This window comes from Euleptes europaea, chromosome 4 (assembly GCF_029931775.1).
Source record: "Euleptes europaea isolate rEulEur1 chromosome 4, rEulEur1.hap1, whole genome shotgun sequence".
NCBI lineage: Eukaryota > Metazoa > Chordata > Lepidosauria > Squamata > Sphaerodactylidae > Euleptes > Euleptes europaea.
In genome coordinates, this window is record NC_079315.1 from 9,545,899 (window position 1) to 9,558,906 (window position 13,008).

At 47.9% G+C, this 13,008-nt stretch overlaps 1 protein-coding gene across 1 annotated transcript; it reads right to left on the minus strand.

Moving 5' to 3' along the window:
* Positions 1-360: 360 nt before the first annotated feature.
* On the minus strand, positions 361-12,473 carry HAO2 (hydroxyacid oxidase 2). The gene is made up of 7 exons (XM_056848293.1): positions 12,316-12,473; positions 10,961-11,112; positions 9,952-10,235; positions 4,363-4,578; positions 1,989-2,147; positions 930-999; positions 361-416 (listed from the first exon to the last, which is right to left on the minus strand). Exons 1-7 carry the CDS (start codon positions 12,444-12,446, stop codon positions 361-363), a joined length of 1,068 nt encoding a protein of 355 aa, XP_056704271.1. The 5' UTR covers positions 12,447-12,473.
* Between the last annotated feature and the right edge of the window lie 535 nt (positions 12,474-13,008).

Below are 13,008 nucleotides of genomic sequence, written 5' to 3' on the forward strand. Positions count from 1 at the left end.
GAGTCTCTGTTTGATTGTTTGCGTGGAGTTAGTTAGGATGACAGGAAAGAGAGAACAAAGAAAAAAAATTCAGTGGCTGTGGCAAAACTGGACAGACTTCTGGATCCGGACACAACGAGAACCGTGGTTTACATCTGAGCCCAGCCTTCGGATTTTAGCAGCAGTCAGGTGCAGAGTTAAGTGAGTCATTGACCGGTGCTGGACCAGTAAGCTACAGCCTTTCCCTAACCCACAAACTTAGTAGCAGGGAAAGTCATTCTGGCACTGAATGGCCGATCAGCTGCTTCTCTTCTGTCCCCGCGCAGCAAGTTGGCCCAACGGCCCTTCGGCACATCTGCTGAGCACTGCCAGGAAGAGCCCCTACAGTCTGGAGGACTGAACCAAGTGCCGGCCAATTTCGGAGACGTTGCGACAACCTGAAAGAAAATGCACCCATGGTTAAGAACGACGGACGACTCCGATTCATTATTTAATTCACTCAATCAATCAATCAATCATTCTTACAGCCTTCTCTACCCCAGCAAAGCTGGGCTCGGAGCGGCTCACATAAACCACAAATGCACAATAAGACTATAAAATCACATAAACGGCCCTAACAGATTAAAATCACATTTAGTAAATGGCACATAGAGTTGTGATATAAGGCCAGCAGGCAGTTCGAAACAAATCCATAGCCTGCACTCGGCTTCCCAACCTCCTGGTAGTAGCTGGAGATCGTCCGCTATTACAACTGATCTCCAGCCGATAGAAATCAGTTCCCCTGGAGAAAATGGCCACTTTGGACTCTATGGCACTGAAGTCCTTCCCCTCCCCAAACCTCGCCGTCCCCAGGCTCCGCCTCCAAAATCTCCAGGTATTTAGACACAGGAATACTGCAGGAGCTCATAAGAAGGTGCAAAATCGTAGGCGGAAAGGAGGAAAGGGTTTACCTGTTAGAGCCATGGACAAACGAAATTCATCTTTTAATACCTGCAGCACTTCTCGAAGTCCCTCTTCGCCCTGTCCCGACAGATCAGGGAAACGATAAGTAAGGTGGGCAGCAAAACGTGGTTCTTCTCAAAGACACAAATGTTCTGCAACAGCAACTGTTTCTTCTTCTGTTGTTCTTTTTACCCAGCAGTGTAATTTTGAACTTAATGCGAGGTAAGCGCTTCTTCTACGGACTTGTTAGATAACTAAAGGATCCCTCTATGACTAATTTGTAACACTTTATTCCATCTAGCCTTTATTAAGCACACTGAGGAAAGAACTGAAACAGTTCAATATCTAGAATAACCGTTTGTGCTTGGATTTGAATTGCGCTATTCGGCTATGGAATCTGTGGAGTGAAATTGGCATATACTGCATTTCCAGTGAGGACACAACAGGTCAACCTGCAAGCTACGTGGGGACATTGCACCACTCTACTGGGAATATTTGTTTTCTGTGACAGAAACAGTGGACTTTTGCAGAAACAGTAGACTTTTGCAACTCAAGTAATTGCAACTCATGTTTTGCAACTCATGTAATTGCAACTCATATAGAGGGATTGGATCCTTTCTGTTTATTTTTGTTGCATATGTCATAAGTATTACTTGGTTGTTATGCAAAAATCATGATAGATATATTTAGCAATATTTTGGAGAAATTTTTGTAAGTGTGGCACACCTTTTCCAATTCTGCTTTTTGGGTTGAACCTCCTACTCTTACAACTGATCTCCCCTGGAGAAAATGGCCACTTTGGCAATTGGACTCTATGGCACTGAAGTCCCTCCCCTCCCCAAACCCCGCCCTCCTCAGGCTCCACCCCAAAAACCTCCTGCCAATGGCAAAGAGGGACCCGGCAACCCTACTCACAAGGGTACAGTGCAGGCCCAATGGGGTGATGCGATTCAGGAAATGCAGGCTGATAGTAAAGGAGAGAGATACAAGATCCTTTGGTTCCCCTCTGGCTTCACCTTATCAACCCATCACCATTACTCCGTCAGACTCCGGGTTTGCTTATTCACCTTATAGGCGAGACCCCATAAGGCCGGCCTTCCAATGAAGACACACTTGGCCCCCAGGGCCAGAGCTTTCAACACATCGCTTCCGGTCCGTATCCCACCGTCCAAATAAACTTCAACCTTGTCTTGCACAATCTCCTTAATTTCCACCAAAGCATCAATCTACAAAGAAGTAGAAGAAGAAGAGCTGGTTTTTATACCCTGCTTTTTCTCTACCTTTTAAAGGAATCTTAAATCCCATTCCCAGGATATCTCCAGGTACCACCAGGAGTTTGGCAACTAGGGTTGCCAACCTCCAGGTACTAGCTGGAGATCTCCTGCCATTACAACTGATCTCCAGGCGACAGCGATCAGTTCCCCTGGAGAAAATGGCCGCTTTGGCCATTGGACTCTATGGCATTGAAGTCCCTCCCCTCCCCAAACCCACCCTCCTCAGGCTCCGCCCCCAAAACCTCCCACCGGTGGTGAAGAGTGACCTGGCAACCATATTGGCAACCCTATTCAAAGAGCTCTGAAGAAGAAAAGCTCAGAAACAGCAAGGCTTCTCCTTGGAAGAGGAGGAATTTATCCTCACGCTAGCTGCTTTCTTTCCTTCCAAAGGTTTACCCGAGTGCTCATGCCAGAGCATAGGAGGGAAGATTTCAAACAGAACATATCTGTTTGAAATGACGAGGCATCGGGTGTGGGGTGGAGAAAACTGGCCCATGCAGCTTATCTGTTATTTGGGATTCGTTCCTCCGAAAGATCACAGAGGACTTTGACTGATAAGACCATAACCGCTTGCTCCAGGAGACCCTGGACGTGCGAGAACTTTCTGATCTTGCAGTAGAAAAGGGCAAGACTAAGAGTTCAGTAACACCTTAAAGACTAACAAAATTTCTGGCGGGGTATGAGCTTTCGTGAGCCGCAGCTCACTTCTTCAGATACAGCTAGAATGTGATTCCATCTATCCTTAAGTATTAGGTTGCTGATTTAACAGTAGCAGTTCTCTTACAAAGGGATTTTAAAGGGAGATGAGAAAGAAACTGCTGAATTACAGCTAATAATGGGCCAAAACGCATGTCGCTTTAGCCTCCTTTATTCCCTGTTTCAGACAGGATTCAGCCAGGATCGAACACATGTGTTTTCGCCGAACGTGCGTTTGATCCAGGCTGAATCTGGCTGAAACAGGGAATAAAGCGACCATGCGTTTTTGACCAATGAAGCTCAAGACTATTCATTGTCTGGGACTTAACAGTGATCTGGGATTCCTGTCTCATTACCAGTGCTGATTTCTCCACGCCTACTACCCCTCTGCATATCACGCCTAATCCAATCACGCCTGCTAGTGTCACTTACTTGCTTTTGACATTTACATTGCCATTGTGTGTCTAATTCACCTATCTCTGCTTAAGAATAGATGGACTCGCTTTCTAGCTGTATCCGAAGAAGTGAGCTGCGGCTCACGGAGGATCATAAGCCTGCCAGAAATTTTGTTAGTCTTGAAGGTGCTACTGGACTCTTGCTCTTTTCTACGGCTAGTGACAGACTAACACGGCTACCCATAGTGATCTTTCTGATCTTGGAAACAGTTCTGTGATCATCACCATCGTACAAGTAGCCATTTCCTCTCGTCCAGTGGGCTGGCCTTGGAAAGGAACTGCATTCATCCACTGTGTGTGTATGTGTGTGTGTGTGTGTGTGAAAAGGGACCCCTGAGCACACACTGGACGGAAATGAGATGCTACCTTGTGGGGTAGGGTAGCCAGGTCTCCCGCTATATGATTTTTACCATAGAGTTTTTGTAAATCCTAGAGCGTCTCATGACATCACTTTCAGTTTTTACTGGAAGGGACATCGGCTTGCCAGCGTCACATAGTGTTGCCAACCTCCAGGTGGTGGCTGGAGATCTCCTGCTATTACAACTGATTTCCAGCCGATAGAGATCAGTTCCCCTGGAGAAAATGGCCGCTTTGGCCATTGGACTCTATGGCATTGAAGTCCCTCCTTTCCCCAAACCCCACCCTCCCCCATCTCTGCCCCAAAAACCTCCCACCAGTAGCAAAGAGGGACCTGGCAACCCTAGGGTGATACCAGCATGCCAGTCCTCACCCCCTCATTTGTGGTAGGAGTTCATATTAGGGTTGCCAGCTGTGGGATGGGAAATACCTGGAGATTTGGGGGGGTGGAGCCTGAGGAGGGAGGGGTTTGGAGAGGGGAGGGACTTCAATGCCATAGAGCCCAATTGCTAAATCAGCCATTTTCTCCAGGTGTGCTGATCTCTGTCACCTGGAGATCGGTTGTAATAGCAGGAGATCTCCAGCCACCGCCTGGAGGTTGGCAACCCTAGTTCACATGTGTCAGGAAGCTGCGACTGTGGGCATGGCCAACCACTCACGGTTGCCGGGACCCCGTCCAGCTGTCTCCCACCGTGGTTGGAGACAATGATCCCTTGGACTCCGTGTCTCACGGCCAGATCCGCATCTTCCTTTGTCAGGATTCCCTTGAGGACGATGGGCAGGTGGGTCAAGCTCTGGAGCCAGCGGATGTCTTCCCAGCTAAGGCGGGGCTCCATGGAATTGGCAGGCAGGCCATACTCTGAACGATCGTGGTCCTGTGGAAGAGGGACAGAAGCAGGGTTGTCAACCTCCAGATGGTGGCTGGAGATCTCCCGCTATTTCAGCTGATCTCCAGGTGACAGAGATCAGTTCACTGGAGAGAATGGTCTCTATGGAAGGTGGACTCTATGGCATTTTTCTCCACTGAAGTCCCCTCCCCTCCCCAAACCTGGCGTCCTCAGGTTCCACCCCCAAAATCTCCAGTTATTTTCCAACCCAGGCAACCCTAGACAGAAGGGAACCTCACTGTGGATGACACGATTAACACATCTCTTCAAAGTTTCTCCTTCAGGCCAGACTTCGGCATATTGGCCCGGTGAGATACTTTTAACTCTATTTCCCCCTCGCAATACATAGTGGGGCCAAGTCTGGATATGTTCTCTAGTTCCTGTTTTGCGAGGGTTGACTATTGATTTTACTAATCTTTTTCCCCTGTAGGGCCATAGGTTTTCAAGCTCTCTCCTTTCAAGGGATCCTTTTTACAACCACTGATCTGTCATGGAATCTCTACATGCGGCAGAGAATTCAGGGACACATTTTGAAGAGCACACCCATTGTTCTCTGGATGTGAACCAGGCCTCTTGGCCCTTCTCAACACCCATAAGAACAGGGAGTGGATCCTAGGACGCACATCTAATCTTTCCTAAAGCGTCATGTTGCTGAGGACATTAGCAGTTGAAAAGTTCTTATGCCATGACATTTAGCCATAGGGTTTAGGGTTGCCTCGTGCTGGTTGTTGGTTCTCCAGGTACTAGCTCCTGCTATTACAACTGATCTCCAGCCGATAGAGATCAGTCCACCTGGAGAAAACGGCCGCTTTGGCAATTGGACTCTATGGCATTGAAGTCCCTCCCCTCTCCAAACCACGCCCTCCTCAGGCTCCGCCACTAAAACCTCCTACTGGTAGCAAAGAGGGACCTGGCAACTCTAATAGGGTTGCCAGCTCCAGATTGGGAAATATCTGGATATTTTGGGGGTGAAGTCTGAGGAAGGCTGGGGTTGGGGAGGGGAGGGACTTCAACGCCATAGAGTCCCATTGCCAAAGCGGCCATTTTCCTCAAGTGGACTGATCTCTATCAACTGGAGATGAGTTGCAATAGCAGGAGATCTCCAGCTAGTACCTGGAGGTTGGCAACCCTCGTTCCAAACCAGAGCCAATTTAGGCCCAGGAAGAGATGGGTGTACTTTGCTGAGGCAACAAAAAACCCCATAAGAGCAATATAACTCTCTGTCTATGCCAGGGCCCTCTTTTTTGTTGTTGCATGATCAGGCAGGAAATCCAGTTCTGCAAAGCACTGCAGTCAAAGGTCTTGGCTCTTTGGCCAAAGAAGCAGTTTGAAAAGAATCCAGGCAAAGACTTCGAAAACTTCCCAGCCCCCAAGCTGGGGCTCCTTCCCACAGGGAAAAGGAAGCCTGCGTCCTTGACTGGGGAATGCACCATTCGTCAGATCAAGATTGTCCTCCAACGCAAGGCCACCGGGCCCTTTCAAAAGGCAGCACTCGCAGCAGAGACAGAGAGAGGTTTCAGCAGGATTAAGGAACTAGGGCTGCCAACCTCCAGGTACTAGCTGGAGATCTCCTGCTATTACAACTGATCTCCAGCCGATAAAGTTCCGTTTGCCTGGAGAAAATGGCCTCTTTGGTCATTGGACTCTATGACATTGTGGGATGTGTAAGATTTTAATTAATTTAATTCTAGCATATTGGAAAAATGTTATTTTTCTATTATATTTGTAAGCTGTGGTTATTTATATAAGTCAGTAGAAAATAGTCCTGTCTAACTTAAACTGAACAAAGCAGGTGATTTTTCGTATCTGGTACAGGATATCACCAAATAACAGATGAGATCATATACATGTGACCACAAAATGAAATCAGAGTTAGGGTGGATTAGAGAGGAGGAGATATTCAAATCCTCTTAGAACAAAGAACTCTGGAAAAGTATAAATATGAGAACTAGGCGGAGTCTGTTAGGAGACTTTCACTTTTGAACCCGAAAAGGGCTGAAATGTCTTCCTCTTTTGCCTGGCAAAATAAAAAAAGCTTTTTTCTCCCTTTGCTTCTTAAACCTGGCGTCGTCTCTACTTTGTGATAATAAATCTGGTCACAGAGGAGAGTGTATATTTACATCCAACAACATTGAAGCCCCTCCCCTCTCCAAACCCCGTCCTTCTCAGGCTCTGCCACCAAAACCTCCCGCTGGTGGTGAAGAGGGACCTGGCAACCCTATAAGGAACGCTGCCAGGCAATGCAGAGACACTGCAACTACTCTCCAGTTATTCTGCGCTGATCTTAGTTTGCGTGATTGGTAGGGTTGCCAACCTCCAGGTACCAGCTGGAGATCTCCTGCTATTACAACTGATCTCCTGCCGATAGCGACCAGTTCACCTGGAGAAAATGGCAGCTTTGGCCATTGAACTCTATGGCATCGAAGCCCCTCTCTTCCCCAAATCCCGCCCTCCTGAGGCATTGAAGTCCCTCCTTTCCCCAAACCCCACCCTCCTCCATCTCTGCCCCAAAATCCTCCCTCCAGTGGCGAAGAGGGTCCTGGCAACCCCAGTGATTGGTCACCCCTGAAAAAGGATACACAAAAGCCGCAAGAGATTGGGAGAGGAACAAGAACATGTAAAGTACCTGAAAGCCTTTGTGTATAAAAACAGGGGTACTGTGTTATCTTCCAATGCCAGCATTTCTTCTGACAACTGAAGAGGGGTGTTGCCTTCAGGGAAACCTACTGAAAACCCCAAGCAGACACCGCCTCCCATTCACACAGGGAAATGAGTGAAACTTCCTACGAGGGTTGCCAACCTCCAGGTACTAGCTGGAGATCTCCTGCTATTACAACTGATCTCCAGCTGATAGAGATCAGTCCCCCTGGAGAAAATGGCCGCTTTGGCAATTGGACTCTGTGGCATTGAAGTCCCTCCCTTCCCCAAACCCCACCCTCCTCAGGCTTCGCCCCCTGATACTACTCAACCTAGGGTTGCCAACTTCCAGGTGGCTCTAAACAGTAGTTACGTATGCTGAACAAACACTAGTTAACGAGAAATACAGCTCATTAAATGTTGATCAATACCTTAGCATAAAACAATATTGATATTTCATACATAACATCAACCAGCTGACCCTAAAGGGCTCTGTCGTCTCTCTGAGTGCTGGTACCTATTACTTTGGATACCGACATAAATGCTACATAGCCCAGCTGTATTGCAATTTATGTCGATATCCAATTGTTTTATGCTAAGGGTTGATTATGAATGGTTATTATATTTGGGTTTTGGTTCAATTTTCTATAGAGGTCTTTGTACCCTCATAAGTTGTGAATCAACTGAAGAAGCTTTTGGCGAAACCCACACAAATCCGGAGGTGGCGTTTTGAACGCTTGAAGGAGCCTGATTTCCTTATAGACACTGGATTACCCTGCATTGAATTTGGAGTTGGGAAATTGGAACTTGGACGTTGTACTGTGGACCACGGAAGATGGATTATGAAATTTGATTAATTTGGACAGAATTACATGGACTATATTTGAGGCTTGCATGCCTCCCTTATTGGTGAAGTAACCATATATATTTCTTTATACATTTTTTGTTTTGACTGAACATATAAGCAAGGTGTGCTTGAATACATTATTGTGTTTGAACTGTTTTTGAGTTGCACACTTACTTACCTTGATCATTCTAAGTGGTGGATTTTATTTTTGGTATTGATCAACATTTAATGAGCTGGTGCTGTATTTCTCGTTAACTTCCAGGTGGCAGCTGGAGCTTTCTAGCTATTGCAACTGACCAAGGTGAGTTCAGCTGGAGAAAATGGCTGCTTTGGAGGGTGGAATCTAGGGCATTCCACCCTGCTGAGGTCCCTCCCCTCCCCAAACACCAACCTGCCCAGGCTCCACCCCCTCAAATCACCAGGTATTTCCCAACCCAGAGCTGGCAACCCTAGACTTCATCCTTTCCAGACCAGGGATTCCCCAGATGGCACCATGGGGCGTAACTTTGGTGGTGGGAAAATCTCTCTGTCACTTCAATATCAGCTGACTCCCTACCTCACTCTCCCCTTTCCTGCTGGCCTTCTAAGCCAGACAATTTAGGTCCCAGAAGAGGAAGAGATATTTCAAATTATTATTTATTTATTTCCAATATGGAACAATTAGAATAACGACGCCCAAGAAGGCAAGAACAGGGTAATTTCAGCTCAGATTTCGAAAAGTTAATATGCGAATGCCAGGGCTAGGGTTGCCAGCAACAGGTTGGGAAACACCTGGAGATTTTGGGGGGGTGGAGCCTGAGGAGGGCGGGGTTTGGAGAGGGGAGGGGCTTCACTGCCATAGAGTCCAGTTGCTAAGGCAGCCATTTTCTACAGGGGAACTGATCTCTGTCACCTGGAGATCCGTTGTAATAGCGGGAGATCTCCAGCCACCACCCGGAGGTTCAATGTACAAACACACTATAATATAGACCGACTCATATAAAAAAACATGTAATACAAAACCACCAAAAACCCTATCATATACGACACTAAACACATAACAACAAAGACAACGCAAGGTCCATATATATGTCACAACACCACTTAGCGAAGATTCCAACTCATGGCTACCCTATGAATGAAAGTCCTCCAAAATGTCCTGTCTTTGACAGCCTTGCTCAGATTTTGCAAATTGAAGGCCGTGGCTTCCATTATTGAGTCCATCCATCCCTTGTTGGGTCTTCCTCTTTTCCTGCTGCCCTCAACTTTTCCTAGCATGACGGTCTTTTCCAGTGACTCTTGTCGTCTCATAATGTGACCAAAATACGATAGCCTCAGTTTAGTCATTTTAGCTTCTAGGGTCCGTTCAGGCTTGATTTGATCTATAACGCACTGATTTGTTTTTTTGGCAGTCCACGGTATCCGTCACACTCTCCTCCAACACCACATTTCAAAGGAATCTATTTTCTTCCTATCAGCTTTCTTCACTGTCCAGCTTTCACACCCATACATAGTAATAGGGTGTGAAGCTCCCAGAGCAATTATTAAATGCACAAATCCGGCATGCAGAAGCCAATAAAGTCCAAAAGCAGAACTGTTAAATAGAAACCATCCTCTCAAACCCTGTGAGACACAGAAACCCGCAGAGTTATGTGTTTAGTTTTATATAGGATAGGATTTTGGGCGGTTTTGTATTACACGTTTTTTCGATATGAGTCGGTCTATATTATAGTGTATTTGTACATTGAGCCTCCATGGTGCCTTTTTCTATTTACCGTTCCTTTTGCAGCATTGGCAATTTCTCTGTTTTTGTAACCACCTGGAGGTTGGCAACCCTAGTGAAGGTGGAACCTCTGGCTGGTCCACAGCTGGTTCTCTCCTGCCAGGAGTTTACGCACCTCAAAGCTGCCTTCCAAGTTCTTGACAGACAGGTGCGGCGGGAGTTGGAAGTCGTTGCGGAGGTCTTCACGCCTCTTCCCGCTGTAGGGGACGTCCACCGTCAGCACCACGGCCTGGAAACCCAAGGCTTCGGCCCGCCTCACCAGCCACTCCGAGGCCGACCTCTTCTGATGAATGTAAAGCTGGAACCACCGGAAGCCCGTGGGTGCCGCAGCAACTATCTCTTCCATTGAGCAAGTGGCGTACGTGCTGGCAATGTAGCAGGTGTTCATGGCATCGGCAGCTTCAGAAGATATAGGGGAAGGGGAGAAAGTCATCGAATGCGAGAGAAAGAAGGGCCTTGTAGGCCACCGAGCTAGGGTAGCCAGCTTCCAGATGGGGCCTGGAGATCTACCGAAATTTCATCTGATCTCCAGATGACAGATATTGGTTCTCCCCTGGAGAAACTGGCTGCTTTGGAGGATGGACTTTAGGGCAGGGGTGTCAAACATAAGTCCCGTAGGCCGGATCCAACCCCTTGGGAGCTCTTATCCGGCCCGCGAGCCAGCCTAGCCAGCCACCCCCCTCCATTCTCGATCTGGGCTGGCGAGGCATGGCCAAGTGACATTTATGTCATATTCGGCCCTCCTAACAAATGAGTTCAACACCCCCCCCCCCTCTATGGCATTATACACTGTTGAGGTCTCTCTCCTCTCCAAACTCCACGCTCCCCTGGCTTCATTCCCAAATCTCCAGGAATTTCCCAAGCCAGAGTTGGCAACCCTATCTGTATTAGTTTTGGACCCCCATTTTCCCCATGATGAACCAACCCTGTCATAAGAACATAACAAAAGCCCTGCTGGATCAGACCCAGGCCCATCAAGTCCAGCAGTCTGTTGACACAGTGGCCAACCAGGTGCCTCTAGGAAGCCCACAAGCAAGACGACTGCAGCCGTATCCTACCTGTGTTCCACATCCCCCCAGCAATGACTGATGGTTTTGTTTCCAGGCAAGGAGACCCGGGCATACCTTTGGCGGTGCTCTCCTCCCCATCAGGCCAAGCCAGCTTGTGAAAACCTGTGGGCGCAATCCCTACGGGGAAGCTGATTTCCGTGCCAAGGATCATGGTCTTGGTGTCTACCACAGACACGTCGCGTAGCACACGGGGCCGCAATCGGATCCTGTGGAGAGAAGCAGAGGGCTGAGGAGGGAAGCAGAGCTACTGTAGCTGCAGCCCCCACAGGGGGCCAGTGAGGGGGGGAGGGTTGCCAGCTCCGGGTTGGGAAATACCTGGAGATTTTAGGGGTGGAGCCTGAGGAGGGTGGGGTTTGGAGATGGGAGGGACTTCAATGCCATAGAGTCCAATTGCCAAAGCGGCCATTTTCTAGAGTTGCTCGGTTTCGGTCTCCTTCTTCAGTTCCATACTCTAAGAATCCCCTTAATTATTCATAATGTTATACATTGATCCAAAGCCTTCAGGCTTACATCTCTCCGTTCCATTGTTGGACACATTTTAATTATGCAAGTTGAATATTAGACCTTCAGATCATAATTCTGTTTCTGGTACTCGTATTTTGTTAGCCCGTCTATGTTGAGTTTCTATTTGGGTAAGTTTATGTGGGCAGAAAGCCACCTGAAAGCACCTGCCCTCAGTTCACCTGGAGAAAAAGGCCCCTTTGGCAATTGGACTCTATGGCATTGAAGTCCCTCCCCTCCCCAAACCCCGCCCTCCTCAGGCTCCACCCCAAAAATCCCCAGGTATTTCCCAGCCTGGAGCTGGCAACCCTAGGAATCACCCATCATTAGGACATGAACCGATTAACTCATATGTAACGCAACTAAAGAAGAAGGCAAAGACCTGTGAATCCTAAGATCACGAGGACATGACTAGAGACAAAATTGTCTTCAGTGCCAGAGATAAAGGACTCAAGGGCCATTTATTCATGGAAGGTTTTGCATTGGATTTGCCACTCTTTAGATGCACTTTTTCCCCATCCATATTCTCAAAACTCAACAATAAGCCGCCATGCAGAGTTTTGAGAATTCAGATGGGGAAAATGTGCATCTATAGAGTGACAAATCCAATGCAAAACCTTCCATGAATAAATAGCCAAGGAGTGACTGCTCACGGAGCCTGATCTAAACCTGCAAAAGGCAACAGACATCTCGAGAGCTGCTGGGAGTTGTCCTTAAAGCAACAGTTCCAATATACCCCAATCAGATCTCTTTTTCTTCTAGCCACCAGATCAGACACTGGTGAATAGCTGCCCCAATGTCTCGGAGTCAGATTTCACCACTGGCCCACATGGCCAACACATGGCACCCTATGAACGTCCATCCCAACGTGAATGATTGACACTGAGAAGACTAATCATCCATCGTACCTTTTATATGCCATGAGGTTGTCGTCCCGAGTGCAAGATTCATCCGCCCCAGCTGCAAAGTAATCCCAAGTAACCTTGGGAAGATGTTTCTTTGCATAAGCTTCAAAGTCAGACAAACAGACCAGGAACATCTCCAAGCAATGAGAGAAGACCCTGGAGGGCAGGAAGGAGCAGGATGAATATGAGAAGCACAGAGAGCTGGGGTGGTTAGTGGTTAGCATGTCAGACTGGACCCTGGCTGGGAGACTCAGCTTCAAATCCCCTTTCTACCATGGAAGCTCCCTGGAGACCCTGGGCCAATTACTTTCTCAGCCTCACCTACTTCACAGAGTTGTTATTGTGAGACCCAGCTTCGAATCCCCATTCTACCATGGAAGCTCACTGGGAGAAGCAGAGCTGGTTTTTATATGCCGACTTTCTCTACCACTTAAGGAAGAATCAAATTGGCTTCAAATCACCTTCCCAACCCCTCCCCACAACAGACACCCTGGGAGGTAGGCGGGGCTGAGAGAGTGTTACTAGCTCAAGGTCACCCAGCTGGCTTCAAGTGTAGGAGTGGGGAAACCAACCTGGTTCACCAGGTTAGCGCCCATCACTCATGTGGAGGAGTGGGGAATCCAACCCGGTTTTCCGGATTAGAGTCCACTGTTCCAAACCATGGCTGTTAACCACCACACCGTGCTGGAGACCCCG